Raw genomic sequence first — 22,515 nt, 5'->3', positions numbered from 1 at the left:
CTGAGCGCTGCAGCTGGCGGGGCGCAGGGCTGCGCTTCCCCCGCGTGGAGCCCCCACACGCGTGGGGCGATTCCTAGCGGAGATCAGGAAGCGGAGCGAGGAGGGGACGGAATAAGGCAGGGACCTTCCTGTTCCCAGCGAGCCCCCCCGGCTGGCGGGCGAGCCTGGCAGCGGGGAGCGCGCACACAAAGAGCCCGCTGCCCGCCCTGCCTGGGGCCGGCTCCCCGGCTGCAGCCCCGGCCGCGGCAGGGGGCATCGCGCCGGGCGGGCGCTGCGCGGGGGGCGCAGAGGAGGCGCAGCGAGAGGCGGCTCCCGGGGAGGGAGAAGCGCAGGAAATCGCCGCCTGGAGGAAGCGGCCGCGGTGAGGAGGGGACCGGAGCCCAAGGGGGGCTCTGGGGGCGGAGACCCCCCAAAGCGGCTCCGGGATGCTAAGCCCAGGGAGAAGCTGAAAGGAGCCGGGGAGCTCACCCCAGACGCCGGGGTCCCCGCTCCCACGGGAAAGTTTCCCAGGAGCTGGGTTTAAATATCTCCCCGCGGTGTTTAATGTCTGGTGCAGACACGGACCCCAGGAGTCCGGTGTGGGGGGCTGGATAGTGAATTGTCTCCTCCGTCCTCCTGGTTCTCCGGGCAGGCACCAGCGATTTCTGTGTGGATGGTGTTAGCCTCCCTCCAATGGGTTGCGTGTGTTTTGGGGGTGCGGTCAGAGGCTTGAGAGAAGTGCAGGAGTTGGAAGGGGCAGTGCAAGGACTTTGCCATTTTGCTGCCGTCGTTAGGTTTCAGAGTGAACGGCCCCTTGAGACGAGTGGAGGCAATTCCTGCATTTCAGGGCAAGTCTTCGCACCAGCATCAAGGCTACCTAAGTGACTGGACATACAGCCACGGCAGCAACTGAATCGGTTTGTGTCCACACTGCTCAACTTGTGTTGGAGATGCACATGCTCACCAGGCATGATTTGGGGGTGGTTTCTGAGAAGCAGCAACAGTCAATTTAAGTAATTCAGTGTCTCCATGTTGCCCTGACTGCATCGACTTCAGCGCTGCGCCTCTTGCAGGGGTGGAGTGATGAAGTCCATACGGTGGGCAAGTTACATCTGGGAGCTACATTCTACTGTAGATGCTTATGGAGCTGTGTCCTGTGGACCAGGCCTTAGAGGGATGGGGTCAGGGTCTCTGCTGACTCAGGCAGATGTTGGGTCAAGGTCTCCAAATTCCCTGTGCACCTGTGACAGCTAGAAACATTTTTTCCCCTTAGTGAAAACTGAGGTTCTGTGGCTAATTGTGCATTCTGGACACTTAACACACATCTCTGGTTTCATCCTATTCTGTGCCTAGCCTAGCTCAGTTCAGAACTGAAAATCTTTAACACAGAACATAAGAACGGCCAGACTGGGTCAGACCAACGGTCCATTCAGCCCCGTATCCTGTTTGGGGACAGTGGCCAAAACCAGATGCCCCAGAAGGAGGGAACACAACAGGGAATCCTCATGCGATCCCTCCCCTATGACCCACCTCCAGACAAACAGAGGCTAAGGACACCACTCCTACCCATCCTGGCTAATAGCCACTGATGGACCTAACCTCCATGAATCTTTTTTTAACCCTGTTCTAGCCTTCACCGCATCCTCTGGCAAGGAGTTCCATAGGTTGACTGTGCACTGAGTGATGAAAAACTTCCGTTTGTTTGTTTAAAACCTGCTGCCCATTAATTTCAGTTGGTGACCCTTAGTTCCCATATTGTGGGAATAAGTAAATAACCTCTCCTTATTCATTTTTTCCACATCAGTCATGATTTTATAGACCTCTACCATATCCCCCCTCAGTCTCCTCTTTTCTAAGATGAAAAGTCCCAGTCTTTTTAATCTCTCTTCATATGGGAGCTGTTCCAAACCCCTCATCATTTTGTTGCTCTTTTTTTAACCTTTTCCAATACCAGTATATCTTTTTTGAAATGAGGCGAACACCTCTGTACGCAGTATTCAAGATGTGGATGTACCATGGCTTTATATAGAGTCAATAAGGTATTTTCTGTCTTATTCTCTATCCCTTTTTTAATGACTCCTAACATTCTATTTGCTTTTTTGACTGTCGCTGCACATTGAGTGGATGTTTCCAGAGAACTATCCACAATGACTCCAAGATCTCTCTCTTGAGTAGTTGTAGTTAAATTAGTCCCCATCATATTGCATGTATGGCTGGGATTATGTTTTCCGATGTGCATTACTTTACATTTATCAACATTACATTTCATTTGCCATTTTGTTGCCCAATCGCTTAGTTTGGTGAGATCTTTGTGAAGCTCTTCACACTCTGCTTTGGTCTTAACTATCTTGAGCCGTTTGGTATCATCTGCAAATTTTGCCACCTCACTGTTTACCCCTTTCTCTAGATCATTGATAAATAAGTTGAATAGGATGGGTCCCAGGATAGACCCTTGGGGGACCCCACTAGTTACCTCTCTCCACTGGGAAAACAGACAACTCATTGAGACCAACAGCTACTTTCTAGGGCTAGATAATGCCTGGAGCAGGGTTCCCTGTAAGCTAGGCCCTTGTGCAGCCGCTCAGGAGAAATTCCAATGCCGCCCAGCTGATTAGCAGAGCGCCCATAGCTAAGTTTTGAGTTTCTATAGGTGGTGCACATTTGCATATGCCTTGGTGCACATACACATTTTATTCTGCACACAGATGGAAAAATATTAGAGGGGACATTGGCCCAGCACAGCTGTAGGAGTGTTCTGTATGAGGCATGAGGCATGTGGCAGTGGGAGCAGCGGGGAATAAAGCATCGTCCTGTGGCTGTAAATTGTCCCAATGCCAGCTGGAGGGTATTAAGTGATGGAGCCAAGATTAGATCCCATTGTAAGCTCTTGGTCAAGGGTCCCCCCGGAAGTGGGGTGCTAACAGTGGATAACACCTGCATGAGAAGGGGAAACCTAACAGTCTGTTTGAATTCAGCGACTCGTTCCACATGACTGGGATCATTCCTGGCCTTGCACCAGCTTTCCCTGACCCGGCAGCGATTTCCCCCATGGAGCGAGGGGAAGAGCCCAGGGTCCCGGATCTCCAAGACTCTGAGGGAAGGGACATCCCCAGAGGCACCTCCACAGGTGAGGAATATGAAGGAAAAATCTCGAGTCCCAGCAAAGCCACTAGGAGCCCCCTCCCCCCAGTTCTGTTTTCCACTCCCCCTTCCCCATCCCTGTGGGACCCCATCCACAGCCTTGAGCAATACACCCAGCGGGGGGGGGGGGGAGGGGGATTTTGGCTCCACCTTCTGCAGGGCCAGATGCATCCCCCAGTGCACAGCACTGGCTCTTCCTGCTCCCCCCATGCCAGCTGGGGAACCGCAAGGGCCACTGAGGAGTCCAACCTCTCCCCAAGCAATGCCCTCCCTCCCCCCAATTCCGTTTCCATAGAGACGGGATGGGGAGATGTGGAAAGGGCTACACCCCCAACAGGGGTAGGGACCTGTAAGGCCTCATCTCTATGGCTCTTGGTGTGCGGGGGCAGGGCGATGTAGGCTCTAGGTCTGGCTCTAGGTCTGGTCTCTGTGATTATGGGGGGGGGGGGTGACTCACCGTGGTGCCTTGGAGTAGAGCCAGTTGCACCCTAATTCCACAGGCTGGCATCTCTCTGGGCATAACTGGGATCTGCCTGGCCCGAGGGAGGGTCTCTTTGCTGCAGCTCTGCCGGGCCCATCTCCCAACACACAAGGGCAGGGCCAGAGAGGAGACACACCCTGTGAGGAGGGGATCTGTGGGGGGTAGCATCACCTTTCACAGACCCAACAGCTACTGGGCATGGGGGTCTCCCATCCAGGGGCCAAACAGACCAGCCTCTGCTTAGCAGGGGAGATCAGACCAGCTCCCCCTGGGAGTTGGCAGGGCAGTAGTCATGGGCCCCGTGGCAGCTGGGCCATGGCCTCTCCTCTCCCGTCTCGTGATGAGTTGGGGGGATTCCGTGCCAGCCTATGAGGAATGAGCCTGTCTGGACACCCTGTCTCCCAGCAGACGCCAGGGCAGAGGAGACGCCCCAGTGGGAAGGCCCAGCGGGAGCCGAGCCGCGTGGGAGCTCCAAGGACGCGGCGGGCCAGCCCGACTGGGAGTCGGTGTGCGAGAGCCCCCTGCAGGAGATGCTGGTGCGCCAGCGCGCCCACCTGGGCGAGAAGCCCTACAAGTGCCCCGAGTGCGGGAAGAGTTTCCACCAGAGCTCCCATCTCATCCGGCACCAGCGCATCCACACGGGCGAGCGGCCCTACCCGTGCGCCGAGTGCGGCAAGGCCTTCTCGCAGAGCTCCCTGCTCACCCGCCACCAGCGCACCCACACCGGGGAGAAGCCCTACAAATGCCCCGACTGCGGGAAGAGCTTCAGCCGCGGCTCCAACCTCAGCCAGCACCGGCGCATCCACACCGGGGAGCGGCCCTACCAGTGCGCCGAGTGCGGCAAGCGCTTCACGCTCAGCTCCCACCTGATCCGCCACCAGCGCACCCACACGGGTGAGCGGCCCTACACGTGCGGCGAGTGCGGCAAGACCTTTGCCGAGAGCTCCCACCTGCGCCAGCACCGCCGCACCCACCGGGGCGAGCCGCCCTACAAGTGCCCCGACTGCGGGCGCGCCTTCGCCCTGAGCCTGGACTTCGTGCAGCACGTGCGGGAGCACACGGAGCGCCGCCCCTACCGCTGCGGGGCCTGCGGGCGCTGCTTCCCCCTCAGCTCGGCCCTCCTGCAGCACCGCAAGAGCCACCACCGCCCCCCGGCCGCCCCCAAGGCCCACCCCTGTGGGGTGTGCGGGAAGGTGTTCGGCAAGAGCTCGCACCTGGTGACCCACCGGCGGGTGCACACGGGCGAGAAGCCCTTCGCCTGCGCCGAGTGCGGGCGCGGCTTCAGCCAGAGCGCCGACCTGGCCAAGCACCGGCGCACCCACACCGGTGAGCGGCCCTACCGCTGCCCCGAGTGCGGCAAGGCCTTCAGCGTCTCCTCCACCCTGGTCAAGCACCAGCGCAGCCACAAGGGTGAGCGGCCCTACCCCTGCCCCGAGTGTGGCAAGCGCTTCAGCCAGAGCTCCAACCTCATGCAGCACCAGCGCGGCCACCGCGGGCACCGGCCCTACCGCTGCACCCAGTGCGGCAAGGCCTTCGCCCAGAGCTCGGCCCTGCTGCAGCACCACCGCACCCACACCGGCGAGAAGCCCTTCGCCTGCCTGCAGTGCGGCAAGGCCTTCAGCCTCAGCTCCAACCTGCGCCAGCACCGCCGCACCCACCGCCAGGACACCGGCCCGGCCTGGGGCGTGGCGGGTGGAGCCAGCCCGCTGCTGCACATCCAGAAATACCTCGGCTGAGCCCCGTGAGGGCGGAGGTGGCCGTGAGCCAGGACTCCTGGGTTCTTTGGGAGTTGAAGCCAGGGGAGTGGAGGAGCAGGGCCGGGAGCCAGGACTCCTGGGCTCTACCCCTGGCTCTGGGTTTTGTGCTTGTGGGTGAGTCTTTCCCCCCGTCTCTGCCTCGTCTGGGGGAAGGGAACGAGGCTGCTGCCCGTCCTTTGGGGGGGGCGCCGCTTTGGGATCGATGGCTGAAATGCGCTGGCACGGCGGCCGGTGATGAGCAGGCTCGTCCCAATTGGATCGGAGCAGCAGGAGCGGGGCGGGGGGCCGAGGGATGGTGTAGGATGCATGTGGCGGGTGGGGCAGGAGGAAAATGGGAAGGGGGAGGGGGCATGAGCCGGGGCGGAGACGCAGCAGAAGCGGTTGGGGAGGACGCTGGAGCAGGAGGAAGGATCTGAGTCCCCGGCGCACTGGAGCCAGGGGCAAAGTGCCCCAGCGTGGGGGCCTCTCTCGCTCCCCCACTCGGCAGGGCTCATTAACTAGGGACGTAAAGATCGGTCAAAACAGTTACCCGGTTAAGCAGCTGAAATGACATCGTTTAACTGGGTAACCGTGGATGGGCCGGTGCAGGGCAGCTGGGGTTGGGGTCCAACCGGGCCTGGGGTCCTGCTGGGTCTGGGGAGAGGACTGCTCCAGGCCAGCCTGCCCACTGCGGGTGAAGCCGGGGCCACACCAGCATGTCTGCCTGCCTGCTAGGGCTGCTCTGGCTGGGGTTCCGCCCGCCACATGGCCCCACCTGCCGCCCCAATGCAGCCAGGGTCCCGCCAGCTGGCCCAACACAGCCGGAGCTGCTCTGGCCTGGCATGGCTGGCCATCCACTGGGGTTTGGGGAAGGTCGGTTAACGGGTTATCCCATAAGCCTAATGCTTCCAGGGTAACCGGTCAAACTTTTGCATCCCCGTCAACATCCTGTCTCCTAATGTCGGTGGCCGTCCTGGAGGGACCATCCCTTCCGTCTCCAGAATCTTGCTGCCTTTGCACCCCACTCTCTGCGCCTTCCCGCTCACAAGGACCAGGGGGTTCGGGAGCTGGGGGAGGGCGGCGTGAGAGTCTGCTGCGTTCCAGAGAGGCTGCTCCCTGAGAGGCTGGACAAATGGACACATCCAGACGGGGGCAGCTTGGCTCCACTCCTGCGCGGGGCTACAGGAGCCCAGTGACACCTGGGGAATGTCCCCTCCTGAGCCTGGGCCCGGCAGAGTAGGTTCCCAGAAATCTGTCTGGCCCCAGCCCAAAGTCCGTTCCTGGATCCTGCTCCCCTGCTGGATTTGTGAGCGGTTGGGTTTCTTGTTGTGTTAGCGAGTTGTATCTGTAGGAAATAAACTCCCGTCCCTTTTGATTTGCCTCCCCTGTGTCTGTGCTGTGACCCCCACCATGGGGAACTGAATGGCCCTGCCCTGGATGTGTCATTGTGCCAGCAGGGAAGCTCAGAAGCTACTTGGGCTTCCAGCAGGGTTCCCTGTAAGGTGCACTCCTGCATGGGCGCACACCAAAAATTTCAGTCCTACCCATCCCTTCCGGAGAGCCACAGCTGCGGCCCCGGATTCTCCCGGGGTGGGGCCACGTGACAGATGGCTGCCTTGCTCAGGAGCAGTTGGGCAGCCACTATACAGCCAGTGTGGCAGCTGCCGGAGTTGAAGCCTGGACCGTGGTACTTAAAATAGCACCGCGGCACCAGCTCCAGTCCCAGCACATGGGGCAGCTGCCCACTATGCAGCCCTGCCCCTGGGAACAGCTGGGGCCACGGCTGCATGGGAACTGGAGGGGCCAGGACCACAGAACTAAAAATAGCTACGCTGCCCAGCTCGAGTCCCGGCACACGGAGGCGCTGTTTCTGACATGGACCCGTTTCTGAAGGTCCAGCGTGACTGTGACTGTCAGTGCTAGGCAGGAATTGGGGGCCCTAAGCAGGAATATTTTGTCTCCCCCAATACTAAAACAAGTGAATAAGGGCCCCCCATGCTGCTCAGGATCCTAAGAAGTTGCTTAGTTTGCTGATTCCTAGCACCAGCTCTGTCCTACATTGTCATTCTCCCCAACTCATAGAGATGGCTATTGACAGGGCTAGCGTGTGTGGTAAAGGTGGTCACTAGCCATATTTCCATGGCCAGGCTGGCAGAGAAAACTATGTGGTTATTAGACTCTTGGAAGACTCACTATAGAGACCCTGCCCCAGAGTTTCTCCCAGGTGGCCTCCAGCCACAGAGAACGCTAGTGCCTGGGTGTAGTGATGGATGGAGTAGACCAATGCAGGCAGCTACTCTTGCTACAATTCTATGACTTCAGGGTAGCTGTGGGGGGCACAGGGCTGTATGGCCAGGGAGCCCTTGGGGGTAGGAGGTGGGGAGCGGTTGGACCTGGGGAGAAGTGTGTGGGCAGAACAGGGGTGAAAGTAACTAATTTATTCCAGGTACTGTTGTAATTGCACCCCCCAGGGGTACACAGGGCAGAGGGTTGGGGGGGTGCTCAAGGCAGGGGAGATGTGGAGGGGTGCAGGAGTCAGGGCCGGGACTTGGGGTGTGTGGGTGTGGGGCGCTCAGGGCAGGGAGCATGGGGGCTCAGGGGGTGTGGGGGTTTGCAGGAGTCCGGGCAGGGGGCTGAGGGTGTAGGATGAAGTGCAGGGTGGGGGGGCTTAGAGCTGTTTTCCTTTAAGCCCCAGCTCCCGGAGGTGTCAGGCTTCATTCTTACAGAAAAAGGACGTTTCTAGCCCTTGTGGCCGTGGGAAAAGGCTTCCAAATGCCACCCGAGTGCAGCCTAAAGGCTCACAAAGCAGAGGGCAAAGAACAAGACGGACTCTCAGTTCTGCAGAACCTCATGGTGTTTTAAGGCCAATCCTGTGATTGGCGGTGAGCCTGACTTGTGACTGTGGAGCACGAGGGGCTGCCACCCTGCTGGTGGCTCTGGTCTGCCTCCGGCTGAGGGAGAGCAGGGCGCTTCCCCACCCTGGCTATGCTTCAAACCCCCCCCCCAACGAAAGCGCCCTCGTTGCCTTAGGAGTGGGTGTGACAGCCCCCAATCAGGGGCAGCCCCCCCTTGGGGAAAGGCCCCGTGTCCCACTTTCCCCCTCCCAGAGCCAGCCAGGCCCCTGCCCCGCAGCCAGATTGGGACTGGTGCCAGCTAGAGAGGGAGGGCCGGTGCCAGGTCACCCAGGCCCCTGCCCTGGGGCTGGACAGAGGCAGTGACCCCGATGTTCCCATTTCTGCCTGCTGGAGCGCCCTGCGCCTGCCAGGCCCGGCCCCTCTATGAATATGCAAAAGGAGGCGGGGTGAGACATCTCCAAGCTGCCCATGGTGCATTGCACAGGGAACTGCATTTCCCAGCGTGCCTTGCAGAGGGGACAGCCCTCAAAAGGGGAGGGGGGCAGGCTCCCAGCCCCTTGGTTCCTGCCCAGAGCGGCAGGTGCTGAGCGGGGCCCTCGGGGCTCCGCAGGGATCGCGCGGTTCCCCGGGCGCAGCGGCGCCGCGCGGTTCCCGGGCGCAGGGCCGAGGCAGCGCTGCAGGGACGTGCCCTGCAGGAGAGTGTCCAGGCGCTGCGCTCCCGGGTGAGGCGCCGCTGCCCCGCGGGCACCAGGAGACCTGGGGGCTTTGAGGGACCCCGGGCAGCTTCGGCCCCTCCCCGCTTACATCAGCCCTGCTGCCTCGGCACAGGCACTGTCACCCCCCCGGGGCGTCCCCCGCTGACAGCGGGGCCGGGATGTTCCCCGCCCCGGGGCGAGCTCACCCAGCCCCGCCTCGCTCCTGCCCCCAGCAGGATCCCCCGCATGGAGCGGGGGGAAGAGCCGCGGGCCCCGGCTCTCCAGGGCTCCGCGGTGGGGGGGGGGGTGTCCCCAGAGGCGCCCCGGCAGGTGAGGAGCGAGCGAGCCCGGCCGGGAGGGAAGGGGAAAGCTGGGTCCCGGCACAGCCCCCCCGCCCCAGCCTCGCTCACTGTCATCCCCGGCCGCAGGTCCCTGTCCCCACAGCTAAGATCACTCCTGGCTCCTGCGGCAGGAGCCCTCTCCTGCCCCAGCCGGGCCGGGGGGCAGCCCTGGCCCCTCCTCTCCCCCAGGGAAGGGTTTGGGGGGATTCGCTTCCTGCCCATCAGCTTTTCTGCTCAGTCACCCCCCGCCTCCGCCATTGTCTCTGTCCCAGCAGGTGCCAGGATGGAGGAGACTCCCCAGCAGGCAGGGCCTGTGGGAGCAGAGCCACGTGGGACCGCCCAGTGCCAGGAGCAGGGGCAGAGTCAGGGTGGGCTGGGCCGGCCCTACCAGTGCCCCGAGTGCGGGAAGAGCTTTGCCCGCAGCACCCTCCTCATCCGGCACCAGCGCATCCACACGGGCGAGAAGCCCTACAAGTGCGGGGAGTGCGGCAAGAGCTTCTACCAGAGCTCCAACCTGGCCCAGCACTGGCGCACCCACACCGAGGAGAAACCCTACAGCTGCCCGGACTGCGGGCGCGGCTTCCGCCACAACGCCCACCTGGCCCAGCACCGGCGCACCCACACCGGCGAGCGCCCCTTCCCCTGCGCCCAGTGCGGCAAGGCCTTCAGCCAGCGCTCCAACCTGCTACAGCACCGGCGCACCCACACGGGCGAGCGCCCCTTCGTCTGTACCCACTGCGGGAAGGGCTTCGGCGACAGCTCCAACCTGCTGCAGCACCTGCGCACCCACACGCCCGAGAGGCCCTACCAGTGCCCCGAGTGCGGGCGCGGCTTCCGCCACGGCAAGCACCTGACCCAGCACCGCTCCCTGCACACGGGTCAGAAAACCCACTGCTGCCCTGACTGTGGGAAGGGCTTCAACTGGCGTTCGCACCTGGCCCAGCACCGGCGCGTCCACACGGGGGAGCGGCCCTACCCCTGCCCCCAGTGCGGGAAGGCCTTCACCCAGAGATCCAACCTGTTGCAACACCAGGCCCTCCATCGCTCTGCCCAGGGCCTGGCGGAGCAGCTGCAGATGAGCCATAGGGCTTAGGGATGGCTGGGGTCAGAGGAGAGAGACCCACCGCTCAGCATGGGAAGCCTGGGGTTAGAGGGCCTTCTCTCTTAGACACCTAGGACTTCCTCACAGCATGGACACCCCAATTGGGTCGTGCTCGGATGTACTGCCAGGGAATAGGGTTGGTGGATTGAACAGGCTCTCAGAGGGGAGGTAATTTGCTGGAGAGGAGAACCAGGACTTTAGTAATAAAGGGTGTACAGTAAGAGTGAGTCCCTGTGTGTGTGCAGCACTGCCCCCTGCTGGAAGGAAGTGGGTGTGTGCAGCACTGCCCCCTGCAGGAGCAAAATGCAGGACAATGTAGCACTTTAAAGACTAACAAGATGGTTTATTAGATGATGAGCTTTCGTGGGCCAGACCCACTTCCTCAGATCAAATAGTGGAAGAAAATAGTCACAACCATATATACCAAAGGATACAATTTAAAAAAAATGAACAAATATGAAAAGGACAAATCACATTGCAGAACAGAAGGGGGATGCGGGGGGGTGGGAAGGGGAGGAAGGAAGGTAAGTGTCTGTGAATTGCTGATATTAAAAGTAGGGAGAGTGGGATGTTTGTGAGTTAATGGTATTACAGGTGATAATTGGGGAAACTGTCTTGGTAATGGGTGAGAAAGTTCAAAGACTTGTTAAGTCCTTGTTGGTAAGTGTCGAATTTTAACATGAATGACAGTTCAGAGGATTCCCTTTCAAGTGCAGATGTAAAAGGTCTTTGTAGCAGAATGCAGGTGGCTAAGTCATTTAGAGAGTGTCCTTTCTGGTTAAAGTGGCAAGAAACTGTTTTCTCTTTGTGATCTTGTCTGATATCTGTTTTGTGGGCATTAATCCCACAAAACAGGGATTTTGGTGGCGTGTGTGCAGGAGGGAATTGGTGGCGTGTGTGCAGCAGTGACCCCTGCAGGAGGGAATTGGTGGTGTGTGCAGCACTGCCCCCTGCTGGAGGGAATTGGGCATGTGTGTGCCACCCTAATGATGGGCAATCACTCACTGCTGAGTATGAGCCTCTTCCATGGGAGTTGTGGCCCCTCAGGTGGCTGACAAGGTTGATCCTCGAACTACAAGCTCTATTACAGTGAGGACAGATGTTTCCAGGGACAGCAGAAGGCTGCTCACCATGACTGGAAACCAGTCTCCCTTTCCTCCTGCACCTCTTCTCCTCAGCTCACCAGTGGGCAAATTCAAATGCAGGGGTGCATTGTGTAGGACTTGTCTCCATTGTGAGCGATCCTCAGCAAGTGTCTCCCAAGTGTCAACATCAGTGTTGCACTTCTTCAAGTTATCCTTTAGCAAGTCCTTATAACGTCTCCATTGTCCTCCCACATTATGGTACCTTTCCTCCCGCTGGAAAAAACAGGACGGCTGTCTCTAGACTGGCAAGTTTTTCCGCAAAAGCAGCTGCTTTTGCGGAAAAACTTGCCAGCTGTCTACACTGGCCGCTTGAATTTCTGCAAGAACACGGACTTCCTACTGTCTGAAATCAGCGCTTCTTGTGGAAATACTATGCTGCTCCCGTTCGGACAAAAGTCCCTTTTGCGCAAAGATTTTGTGCAAAAGGGCCAGTGTAGACAGCTCAGATGTGTTTTGCACAAAAAAGCTCCGATGGCGAAAATGGCGATTGGGGCTTTTTTGTGCAAAATCGCGTCTAGATTGGCACAGACGCTTTTCCGCAAAAAGTGCTTTGAAGAAAAGCGTCCATGCTACTCTAGACGCTCTTTTCCGCAAATGCTTTTAACAGAAAACTTTTCCATTAAAAGCATTTGCGGAAAATCATGCCAGTCTAGACGTAGCCAACCTGTTTTGGGAGGCGATGGGCTGGCAGCCGAACAACATGACCCAGCCCCGTGACGTTGCTGCCAGATGATCATTGCCTTGGTGCTGGTGGTCTTTGCCTGTCCCAGGACACTGGTGTTTGTGCGCCTGTCTTCCCATTTGATCTTCAAGATCTTGCGGAGGCAGCATTACCGCTCAAGGACTTACAAGTGAGGTCTGTAGGTTGTCCAGGTTTCAGACTCATACAATAGTACAGTGATCCCCAACGTGGTGCCCGTGGGTGCCATGGCACCCGCCAGGGCATTTATGTGTGCCCGCCGAGTGATCAGGGCCAGCCCTGCCCTGGGTACATGGCGCATGTGCAGCCCCACCCGGGGGGGGCGCAGCAGCCCCAAAAGGTTGGGGACCACTGCTAGCATATACAAGGGTGCACAGTAAGTGCATTTGTAGGTGTGCATGCAGCACTGCCCCCTGCTGGAGGGAGTTGGGGCTGTGTATGGATCCCTGCTATCCCCTAGTGGACTAGATGAGCCCAGATACCTGTGTGATTCTGTATCCAAGTGGCGATACCAGACACCTCCTCCACCCAAGTCCCTCCTCGCTCTTTCACCGTCAACCCCCTTGAAATCCAGAAGGCAAGAAAAACAGTTTGTCCTAGAATGGAAACACAAGCACCAAGGAAGGACAAAGTCCAGGTGCTGGCGAGGTAGACAGTAGAGCACCATGTGGCACAGCCCTCCCCAAGCCAGGGCTAGCCCCCTGCAGTCCCAACACCTGTTCCTTGCTCCAGTTGGCTAGAGTCAGTCCCCATCCCCTTCCCACAGCCAGGGATTGAACCCAGTACACCCAGCCCAGCTTTCTTACAGGGGCCTATGGCCAGGCATGACTCTTCCTGAGGCTATTCTTATACAGCCTTGTATTTCCCTATCTCATATATATCTTCCTAGCCCCCAACCCTTTGTACCCCGGATCTCACTCCATTCCCATACATGCCCTTCCAGACAGGTTTGTGGCCCAGCCCCATCTAGAGTTGCCAACTTTCTACTCACACAAAACTGAACATCCCGGCTCCACCTTCCCAGAGACCCCATCGTTACTGACTCCATCCCCTTCCCTTCCTTCCTTGCTCTTCCCCACCCTCACTTTTGCCAGGCTGGGGTGGGGCAGGCTCCAGCTGGGGAGGGTGGGGCCAAGGATAAGGGGATGGGGTGCAAGCTGAGAATAGGGGATGCATGGTGTGCAGGCTCTAGGAAGGAGTTAGGGTGCAAGATGGGACTCCAGACTGGGGCTCCCAAGAAGCAGCTGCCAGGTCCCTGCAGCCTCTAGGCCAGGAGTGGGCAAACTTTTTGGCCTGCGGGCCACACTGGGTACAGAAATTTAAGGAAGACCAGGTAGGGAAGGGTGGGGTAGAGTTGTGTCTCCAAACAGCCAGGTGCGGGGTCAGAACGTGGCATCTTTATGGGGCAGCTTCCCTCCCGATAGCAGTGGGGAGAAACGTGGGTGTGAGCTCCTGAAATGCACACAGCGCAGCCCTCCTGAAACACACCCACACTGCAGCCATGTGTGAGCCCCACTAATGCTCATTGTAATGCACAGTCTCTTGAAACTCACCGCAATGCCTGAGCTCCAGTATTGCACGTGTAACACAGACAGGGCTTCTGAAACACACACGTGGGTGCTCACAAGTTGCAGTGTGTAACACACACCCACATACGCAGCTCTCCTGAAGCACAAATGTACCTTGAACAGCCTGGGGCTTGATCCCCTGTAACATCCCACAGCCTTGTAACAAAGGCACCACAGAGCTCAACCCATCTCTTAACTGGCATACTCTCCTGTGTGTCCCATGGGCCACGACACTCCCTGGACAAAGGCAGCTCCAAGACACCACTTTCTATACGGGTACAAACAAGGTGAACATACCGGGCGCCTGGCAGCCCGCGCCCCACCAGGGACCCAGCAGGCTGAGAGGTTGGTGCCAGAATCCAGCTCTGCACCCCCAACCCATGAGCCCTGCAGCTGGGGACCTCCATCTAGGGTTACACCCCTGTCCCCCCCTGGGGAAAAACTACACCCCCCCATAATGCCCCATGGGGGGGGAAGAGGGGGGAACCCTACGCCCCACAATGCCTTGCGCGGGGAAAAAACTACATCCCCCATAATGCCCCATGCGGGGGGAAGGGGGGGGACCCTACGCCCCACAATGCCTTGCGCGGGAAAAAAAACTACATCCCCCATAATGCCCCGCGCGGGGGAGCGGGGGCTAGAACACTGCACTGCCACGAGTTCCTTGTGCCCCGCCAGCCCCAGGTAGGTGCGGGAAGCTGGGCCCGGGGTGTGTCCCGGACGCGGGGGAGGGGCGCTTCCCGGGCCTCTCCCCCATCTGCCAACGTGTCCCGCGCCGGGCTTGCGGGGCGCTCGGAGTGGGGCGGGGGAGGGACAGTGTAACTCAGCAACTCTGCACCCCCATGTCACCGCAGCTGTGTGTGTAGCAGCTACACCGTGTGTCACAGTCACACGCACAGCACGTGTCACAATGTAACACATATGCACCCACAGCTGGTGACTCGGTGTAACGCCCACACATGTGCACGCAGGGAGCATGTAACACGCACACGTGCAGCCAGCTTGTAGGGCACACACGTACTGCCATGCGTAGGCACAGAGAAAGGAACAGCGTCACATGCCTTCATGCAGAGCAATGTGACTCAGAGCATGTAACACAAGTGTACCCTGCACACACAAGTGTATAATGCACATAGTGCAATGGACACGCACAGAGCATGTAATAATGCACCTGTTGCACATGTACAGAGCAGCAGTGTAATGTACATGTGCACTTGCACACACTTGTACGCTCATGTGCATTGTCACATGCACGTGCGTAAAATGTATAGCACACACCACACACTTGCACACAGTAGCATACAGACAGACTGCACACTGTTTGTGCATATGCACTACTGCAAACATGGTGTGTAACACAAGCATCCTGCAGGCAGATTACGCATGCACACAGGCTAAGATGCCCACAGCATTTCACGCACTGACAGCCCACTCACACGGAGTGTCACACTGAGCATGTGCAGTGTCTGCATTACATTGGGTGTTTATGGTGTGTGTAATGTGTGTGTGCACTAGCACAGTCAGGTTATGTCTACACTGGCAGGTTCTACATCTAGTGCAAGGGTTCTTGTGCAAGAGCATGTCCACACTGCAGTGTGCTTTTGCACAAGAGCATCCATGGCAGTGTAGACACTCTCTTACGCAAAAAAGCTCTGATGGCCATTTTAGCCACAGGGCTTTCTTGCTCAAGAAACCCCTGCCGTGCAAGAGCTCCTGTGCAAGAGGGCTTACACTTGTTAGAAAAGAGCGTAGCTCTTGCACAAGAAGCCCTGTCCTCCAACGCCGTACTGTAAAACTTCTTGCGCAAGAAGGAGCGGGCAGTGTGGACGCTCTGCAGGTTCTTGTGCAAGAACCGACATTCTTGCACAAGAACCCGCCAGTGTAGACATAGCCCCAGTGTGTTGTGTTCTTGTCCTGTGCCCGTGGACTTCTCCCTCCCTCTAACCCCTCTCCCCTAGATCCAATGCCGGCCATGCCCAGCCTGGGGTTGCAGCCGCTCTGCACAGAGCAATACGGTTCCCGCAGTGCCCGGTGCTACCTGCCCTCTCCCGACGGGCACCTCAGCTGTGTGGGGGATGATCCCAGGCATGTGGGGTGGCACTCGCTTCGGGAGATCTTCATGGTGAGATGAGCAGTGGAGGGTCCAAAGGCAGCTAGCCCTGGGGGGGAGGGTCCGAGAGAAAAGACAGGGAGTTGTGGGGAGCCAGAAAGTCTGATGGGTAATTCAGAGGTGGGCAGGGGAGGAGGGGCTCAGAAGTAAGAAAGGTAAATTGGCGGGGGGGGGGGGGGAAGAGATCAGGGTGGGGGACCCGGATTGGGAAGGCAACTCAGCCAGGCTGCATCTGAGTGGGGAGAGGGTCAGAGATTAGGAAGGCAAACTGAGGAGGATAATGGGGAGATGTGGGGAAGGGAGATTTGGAGGCATTTACGGGGGGTGGTGGAACGTTTTGGAGGGTGGAGCGTGTAGTGGACTGAGTGGAGATGTCAGGGTGGGATGTGTGGTCTCTGATTCCTCGGAGGAAGGTCCCTGTTCTGCTCACCCTTGCACCCCCTATTCTCTGCTGCAGTCCGTGTTTCTGCCTCAGGGGTACCCCGAGAGTGTGAGCCAGGACTACCTGTCCTACCAGATCTGGGACACTGTGCAGGTGAGGTGGTGAAGGGGAGGTGAGGGAACCCAGCCCCAGACCTGAGGACTTGGGGGGCTTCTGCTGCTTAGCAGTAGGTTTTGGGGGCTCAGAGTGCGGTGAGGTATGGCCAAATCCCCCTCTTTATAGTCTTGGGTGGAGGAGGACTGGCTGAGGGCAGAAGGGTGTGATGGGGGTAATGGGCACTCAGAAGCCAGGGGTTGGGAAAGGTTGGTACCTGCATCTCCAGGGGCTGCCCTATAGTAACAGCCTCCCCTGTTCCCCCCAGGCCTTTGCCAGCAGCATCACAGGGGCACTGGCCACACAGGCCGTGCTGAAAGGGGTGGGCGTGGGGGACCAGACCTCAACTGTTGCTGCAGCCACGGTCACCTGGATACTCAAAGGTGAGAGACAACCCGCTGAATCACCCTGACTGATCCTGCTCCTGGGGACACCTACTCCATAAATCCCTGCCCTCAATCCCATCATCTGGGACAGGTTAAAAAGATGATGTGGTTTAGCAGGGAAGTCAAGGCAGCTATCAAAAACGAAAAAATCACATGTAATGAATGGGAGGAAAGGGAACATCCGGACAGTGATTAGAAATCAGAAGCCTGATAAAGACAGCCGTGTGGACGTAACATACTTAGGTTTCTGTGAGGTTTTTCACATGGTGCTGCATGGCATCTTCATTAAAAGCCTAAGAATGATTTACAAACAGGTCTCAAAATGTGCCTGTGAACAGGGAGTCACTATCCTGTGGGCGAGTTACTAGCGGGGTCCTGCGGGGATCAGTTTCTGCCTTTTTTGTTGTTGAACATTTGTTTAAAAGACATGCTGGAAAACACACAATCATCACCGATAAGACAGACAGTCTGGGGAGTGGGAAATAGTGAAGAGGACTGGTCACCGACACAGAGCGATCTGCGCAGCTAGGCTCAGGTAAACAATATGTGATTTGACATGCCTAAATACATAGCGGCTGTGTCTACATTGGCATGCTGCCTGTCTACACTGGCGGGGAGCTCTTGCACAAGAACACTGACGTTCTAATGTATGAAATCAGGGCTTTTTGCACAAGAACTATGATGCTCCCGCTCAGGGATAAGCCCTCTTGCACAACTGTTCTTGCGCAAGAGGCCAGTGTAGACAGGCAACGTTAATTTCTTGCGCAAGAAAGCCCGATGGCTAAAATGGCCATCGGAGCTTTCTTGCTCAAGAGAGCGTCTACACTTGTATAGATGCTTTTGTGCAAAAGCACATGTCTTGCGCAAAGGCACGTGCCAGTGTAGACACTCTCTTGAGCAAATACTTTAACGCAAAAACTCTTGCGTTAAAAGTATTTGCACAAAATCTTGCCAATGTAGATGTAGCCAGTAGGTATAGGAACGAAGAACAGGGAAGACAGGACTGTGGGGGAAAAAAGGGAGGTCCTGTGAACAATCAGCTGAAGAAGAAATGCCAGTGTAGTGCGATCCTGGGATACAGAAACAGGCATCTTGAGTCGGAGCAGAGAGGTGATTTTTCCTCGGTATTTATCGTTGCTGCGTCTGCTGCTGGAACCCTGTGTCCAGTGCCGGATCCTGCAGTTCCTGAAGGAGGTTGCCACATTGGAGAGGGATCAGAGAAGAGCCGTGAGGAGGATTAAAGGACGAGAAAACCTGCCGTGTAGCGATAGACTCCAGGAACTCGATTTATTTAGCTTAACAAAGAGAAGGCGAAGGGGATGACTTGACAGTCTGTAAGTGCCTCTATGGGGAACAGAGATTCAGTCGTGGGCTCTTCAGCGGGGCAGAGCAAGGTCTAACTGGCTCCACTGTCTGCAGTTTGAAGGAGACTGGAACAGGGATTTCCTGACACCCCCCTTGGGGGTGTATACCCCCCTGAATTTCCCCAATACCCTCCCAGTTTTGTGAACTATGGTGCCATACAGCTCACCTTCACCGTCATGGTGTCACCCCTCACCGGCCCTGACACTCCCCCCTTTCTAAATTCGAACACCCCTCCTAATTTCAATTCCCGGGGAGGCTACCGGACTGGAAATAAAGGTGGCTATTTCACAGCGCCCGTTATAAACCACTGGGACAATTTCCTGCGGGTCATGGGGGATTCTCTGTCACTGACAACTTTTCAGTCACGTTTCAATGCTTCCCTACAAGCTCTGCTCTAGGAATGACTCTGGGGCAGGCCTCTGGTGCGTGTGGGACGAGATGATCCCTTCTGGCCTGGGAATCAAATCCATCCCGGCTTGGGACTCCCCCATACCTGCGTGCCTGCATGCTGGCCTGCAGCATCCCCCACTCGCTCCCACTAACTCCAGTACTGCCCCCCAGACTTCCCTGAACCCCCCCATTCACCCCCCTGGACCTGCCATTTCCCTGGCCCCCCCGACACCCCTTCTCTGTCTCCGCTGCAGATGGGACGGGGATGCTTGGCCGGATCCTGTTTGCCTGGATGAAAGGGTGAGTTGAACGCCCCGCGGAGGAGGACGTTTCGGGGTCACCAGGGCTGGCGGGGCTGTCTCATGGTCACCCTTGTGACCCCTTCTCTCCCTTCCCCCAGGAGCAAACTGGACTGTGACGCCAAGCAGTGGAGGTGAGTGAGGAAAGGCCCCGCCCCCCCTTTCCCCTTGACATCCCTGCCCCCAATTCCTCGTCCCCGGGTGCCCGACACCCCTCTCCCTGAGCTGCCCTTCAACTGCCCTTGGCTGGTCCCCGCTTGCTGATCTTTGACCCCTGCACCTTACATGTGTTGGCCTTGCTCTCTGCACGTGAGAGGACGATCCTCCCGTGCGAGTCTTTCAGGTGACCCTCGCGCTCTGACCTCCCACTGGGCCTTTATCCGCCCAGCCCCCCTTGTGTGATCGTCCCCTTTTACCACCCGCTGGGCAGCGCTTGCTTTGGCACTGCATCGTGTGTGCCCTTTGACCCCCATCATGTGACCCTTGACCCATGGCATTTCTGGGGTGCTGCTTGACCTTTGACCTCAACCCCTGGGTGACCGTCACGCTTTGATCCTCATGGTGCAATTCTCAACCTTGGACCTCCCCCACAGAGACACACCTGACCCCTAATGCTGCCACGCCCCCCCCCCTCCCCTTGGGCTCCGCAGGCTCTTCGCAGATGGGCTCAATGACCTGGCCATCTTCATGGAGATCTTGGCCCCTGCCTTCCCAGCATGCTTCACTCTCATCGTCTGCACCAGCGGCTTCTTCAAGGTAGCGGGGAGGGGCTGGGATGCTGGTGGGGGCATGAAAGGGTTCAGTGTGTCGGGAAGGAGACGGATGCAAGGGGTTGAGGGGCTGGTGGGTTCTGGGTGAAGAGCTGGCATGCGGGGCTGGCACTGGGGATTGGGGCATTGGTGTGGGGAGGGCTGGCAGGGGGTTGGCCCTGGGGCCACGGTCAGCATCAGCCGCCTGGACAGCAGAAGTTGAATTTCACATCAGGTTTTTGACCTTTGGCGGCATTCTCAGTCTGAGCAAAACGTGGCTGTTCTGAGTCTCCGGGAAGGAAAATTCCACAAAACTTTGGAGACATTTTGCTTCAGTGTCACCTCTTTGCACAGCGGAGGCCGGCTCCTGAGGCCCTGAGAGCGTCCCATGGCAACAGATGCCAAAGCAAAATCACAAGAATCTAAACAAAAATGCTTCTCTCATTGAAAAATCGGGACCTTGTGGGAACATATTTGCCCCCTTCCCCCCCCCCCCGATGAAATTCTGCTGAAACCGCCCCGATTTCACGGGAACCGCCCGTTCCCTTGGGATATGGCTCTGTCTTACGTTGCTACCAGCGACACTCGTTGGCATGAACCCCTCTCCTCTCTCTCCGCCCCAGTGCATCGTAGGAGTGGCCGGAGGTGCCACCCGGGCAGCCCTCACCATGCACCAGGCCCGGCGGGACAACATGGCGGACGTCTCGGCCAAGGACGGGAGCCAGGTGGGATCCTACCTGGGGGGGGAGAGCCAATGTCAAGGGGCACCCGTAGTCCAGGGACAGGTGCCCCCAAAGTGCAGCAGGGCAGTGATGCCCCTGGAGGATACCTTGCTACTGCAGACGCCTTCACTGACTCCTCTCCTCCCCCCAGGAGACGCTGGTGAATCTAGCTGGCCTGCTCGTTAGCCTCCTCCTCATCCCCCTTGTCACCGACAGGCTCCAGTGAGTGCCCCAAGCCCCCGGGGAAGTGTTTGGGGGTGGGGGATTGCACAGACGTTGGGGGGGAATTATGGGCGGTGGGAGGCAGCCGGGATTGTAGGGCGCAGTAATGGGGGACTGAGGGACCCTGCCACAGTCTCTGACCCTGCCCCTGTGCTCCCCCCCCCCCCAGGCTCACCTACGCCCTCTATGGGCTGTTCACGGCTCTACACCTCTACGCCAACTACCGGGCCGTGCGGGCCGTCTGCATGGAGACGCTCAACCGGGCCCGGCTGCGCCTTGCCCTGCACCACTACCTGTGCCAGGGCTGGGTCCCCACGCCTGCCCAGGCCAACCCTCGGGAACCCCTGCTGCCAGGTGAGCTGGGGCAGGGGGAGGAGGAGAACGCCAGCATGGGTAGAGACAGGCCAGTTCTGAGACGGGGAAGGCCCCATGTCCCCACCCCTCCCCAAGGCAGCCAGTTACCCCTCCCTGGGGTCAGATTGGAGCCAGCTTCCCCCATGTCCCATTCTCTGCCCCTCTGAGCCAGCCAGTGCCTCACCCCTGAGTCAGTGCCCCATAGAGGGGAAAGATCTGTGGCCCATCCCCACCCCCGGCACCCAACTGACCAGACTCTTTGCTCCCCACTTCTGCAGGATTCCAGCAGCATCTTGGGATAACTCTGGGGGCCTCACTCCCCGTGCTGGTGTCCAGGTGAGTAACGGAGGTTAACTTGCCTCTCACAGGTCCCTAGGAAGACCCCTCGGCACCCTCCTGTGGCTGTTCCTGCTCATAGAAACCGATCTTCTCCGGGTAACATCTTGTGGCAGGGAGTTCCAGAGGCTAAACAAAGTCCATGTCTCCTCTCTGAGTATCCTTTCCCTCTGTCTATCCCCCAGCGTAGCTGAGTTCCAGCAGGCCTGCCAGGGCAACACGAGGAACTATCTAATCGCTCTGAACCGAAAAGCTGGTGAGCAGGGACTGGGAGGGAGAAGGGGGACCCGGGTGTCCCGCACAGCAGCCATGGGGGGCAGAGAGGGGAAGGGAAAGGGGACCCGGGTGTGCAGGATGGCAGTGCAGTGAGGCGGTGTGGGACACCCTTCTGTGCCCTCCTCCCCACAGGCACCGTGGCTGTGGGGCTGCGCTATGGGTCGAGCAGCGTGGATGCCATCGAGGCCTGCGCCCACGCCTTGCTGCTGGAGGCCCTGCTGTGCCAGGCTCTGCCCCCGGGCGCCCTGGAGGGAGAATCGCTGCAGAAGCTGCAAAGGCAGCTGCATGGAGGTGAGGGGCGGGGCAGGGGGGTGACCAGACGCCCCTTGTGCCTACTCCCATGGGGCGGGGAGAGGTAGGGGGGCCAGTGGTTTCCCAGCCGGCTCTGTTCTGTCTTGCAGCCCCTGATGGGGAGGTCTGGGCGGTGCTAACAGGAACTCGCCAGCTGCTGGACAGGCTCTTCCCCCCGTTCCTAGCAGGTAAGTGTGCACTCAGCCCTCAAGGACCCCTAGTGCCCATGCACTGGGGAGCGCCCCCCTCCCCCGGGGAACATCCCACCCCCTGCACTGAGCCCCACCCCCATAAAATGGCCCTGGGGAGAGCGCCCCCTGCTGGGGAAACTCACCCCCCCTCCCCTGGCCCTGGGTTGGTCTGTCTCTTGCAGGGCTGGTTGCGGCAGGCTGGGTCACGGATCGGAACCTGCTCGGAGCGGAGGAGTGGCGTCTGGATTGGACTCCAAAGGACAAGAAAGACCTGTAGCCCTGCCCCCGGCCCGGCCCCACCATCGGTACCGACCCCAACGAGACCAAAACATCCTGTGCCTTAGCGGGCGCACCCCAGGGAGCTACCTGGGACCAGATTCAGTCCAGGTCCATGTGGGACCAGAGTTACAGACACCACCCTGCTCCCCTGTACTACTTGGAAATAAAGTTCTTATATATATATACATGGACTAAGGGCTTTTCCCTCCTAGGGATCCAGGTTGAGATGCTGGGGGTTTATACAGGGATCCCTTGCCCAGCGCTGAG

General features: G+C 58.6%; 2 protein-coding genes across 2 annotated transcripts; both read left to right on the top strand.

Moving 5' to 3' along the window:
- The first annotated feature begins 757 nt into the window (after window positions 1-757).
- On the top strand, window positions 758-10,551 carry LOC102463670 (uncharacterized). The gene is made up of 4 exons (XM_075929140.1): window positions 758-2,018; window positions 2,955-3,106; window positions 4,007-5,272; window positions 9,612-10,551. Exons 2-4 carry the CDS (start codon window positions 2,968-2,970, stop codon window positions 10,319-10,321), a joined length of 2,115 nt encoding a protein of 704 aa, XP_075785255.1. The 5' UTR covers window positions 758-2,018; window positions 2,955-2,967; the 3' UTR covers window positions 10,322-10,551.
- Window positions 10,552-14,334: 3,783 nt separating this feature from the next.
- RUSF1 (RUS family member 1) lies at window positions 14,335-22,433 on the top strand. The gene is made up of 15 exons (XM_075929058.1): window positions 14,335-14,427; window positions 15,702-15,865; window positions 16,311-16,388; window positions 16,657-16,771; window positions 18,784-18,829; window positions 18,930-18,962; window positions 19,479-19,584; window positions 20,201-20,302; window positions 20,451-20,521; window positions 20,691-20,875; window positions 21,154-21,211; window positions 21,397-21,467; window positions 21,620-21,778; window positions 21,889-21,966; window positions 22,152-22,433. Exons 2-15 carry the CDS (start codon window positions 15,707-15,709, stop codon window positions 22,244-22,246), a joined length of 1,356 nt encoding a protein of 451 aa, XP_075785173.1. The 5' UTR covers window positions 14,335-14,427; window positions 15,702-15,706; the 3' UTR covers window positions 22,247-22,433.
- Window positions 22,434-22,515: the final 82 nt, after the last annotated feature.

The sequence above is a fragment of the Pelodiscus sinensis genome, chromosome 4 (assembly GCF_049634645.1).
Source record: "Pelodiscus sinensis isolate JC-2024 chromosome 4, ASM4963464v1, whole genome shotgun sequence".
Classification (NCBI taxonomy): Eukaryota; Metazoa; Chordata; order Testudines; family Trionychidae; genus Pelodiscus; species Pelodiscus sinensis.
Note: the sequence above shows the minus strand (reverse complement) of the source record. Positions and strands in the feature narration are given on the sequence as shown.

Coding starts and splice junctions, on each gene's coding strand:
- LOC102463670 (XM_075929140.1), top strand. CDS start 2,968: ATGACTGGGATCATTCCTGGCCTTGCACCAGCTTTCCCTGACCCGGCA. Junction 3,107..4,006: donor CCCCAGAGGCACCTCCACAG/GTGAGGAATATG, acceptor CCTGTCTCCCAG/CAGACGCCAGGGCAGAGGAG. Junction 5,273..9,611: donor CACCCACCGCCAGGACACCG/GCCCGGCCTGGG, acceptor GGCTGGGCCGGC/CCTACCAGTGCCCCGAGTGC.
- RUSF1 (XM_075929058.1), top strand. CDS start 15,707: ATGCCGGCCATGCCCAGCCTGGGGTTGCAGCCGCTCTGCACAGAGCAA. Junction 15,866..16,310: donor CGCTTCGGGAGATCTTCATG/GTGAGATGAGCA, acceptor TCTCTGCTGCAG/TCCGTGTTTCTGCCTCAGGG. Junction 21,212..21,396: donor CTCCCCGTGCTGGTGTCCAG/GTGAGTAACGGA, acceptor TCTATCCCCCAG/CGTAGCTGAGTTCCAGCAGG.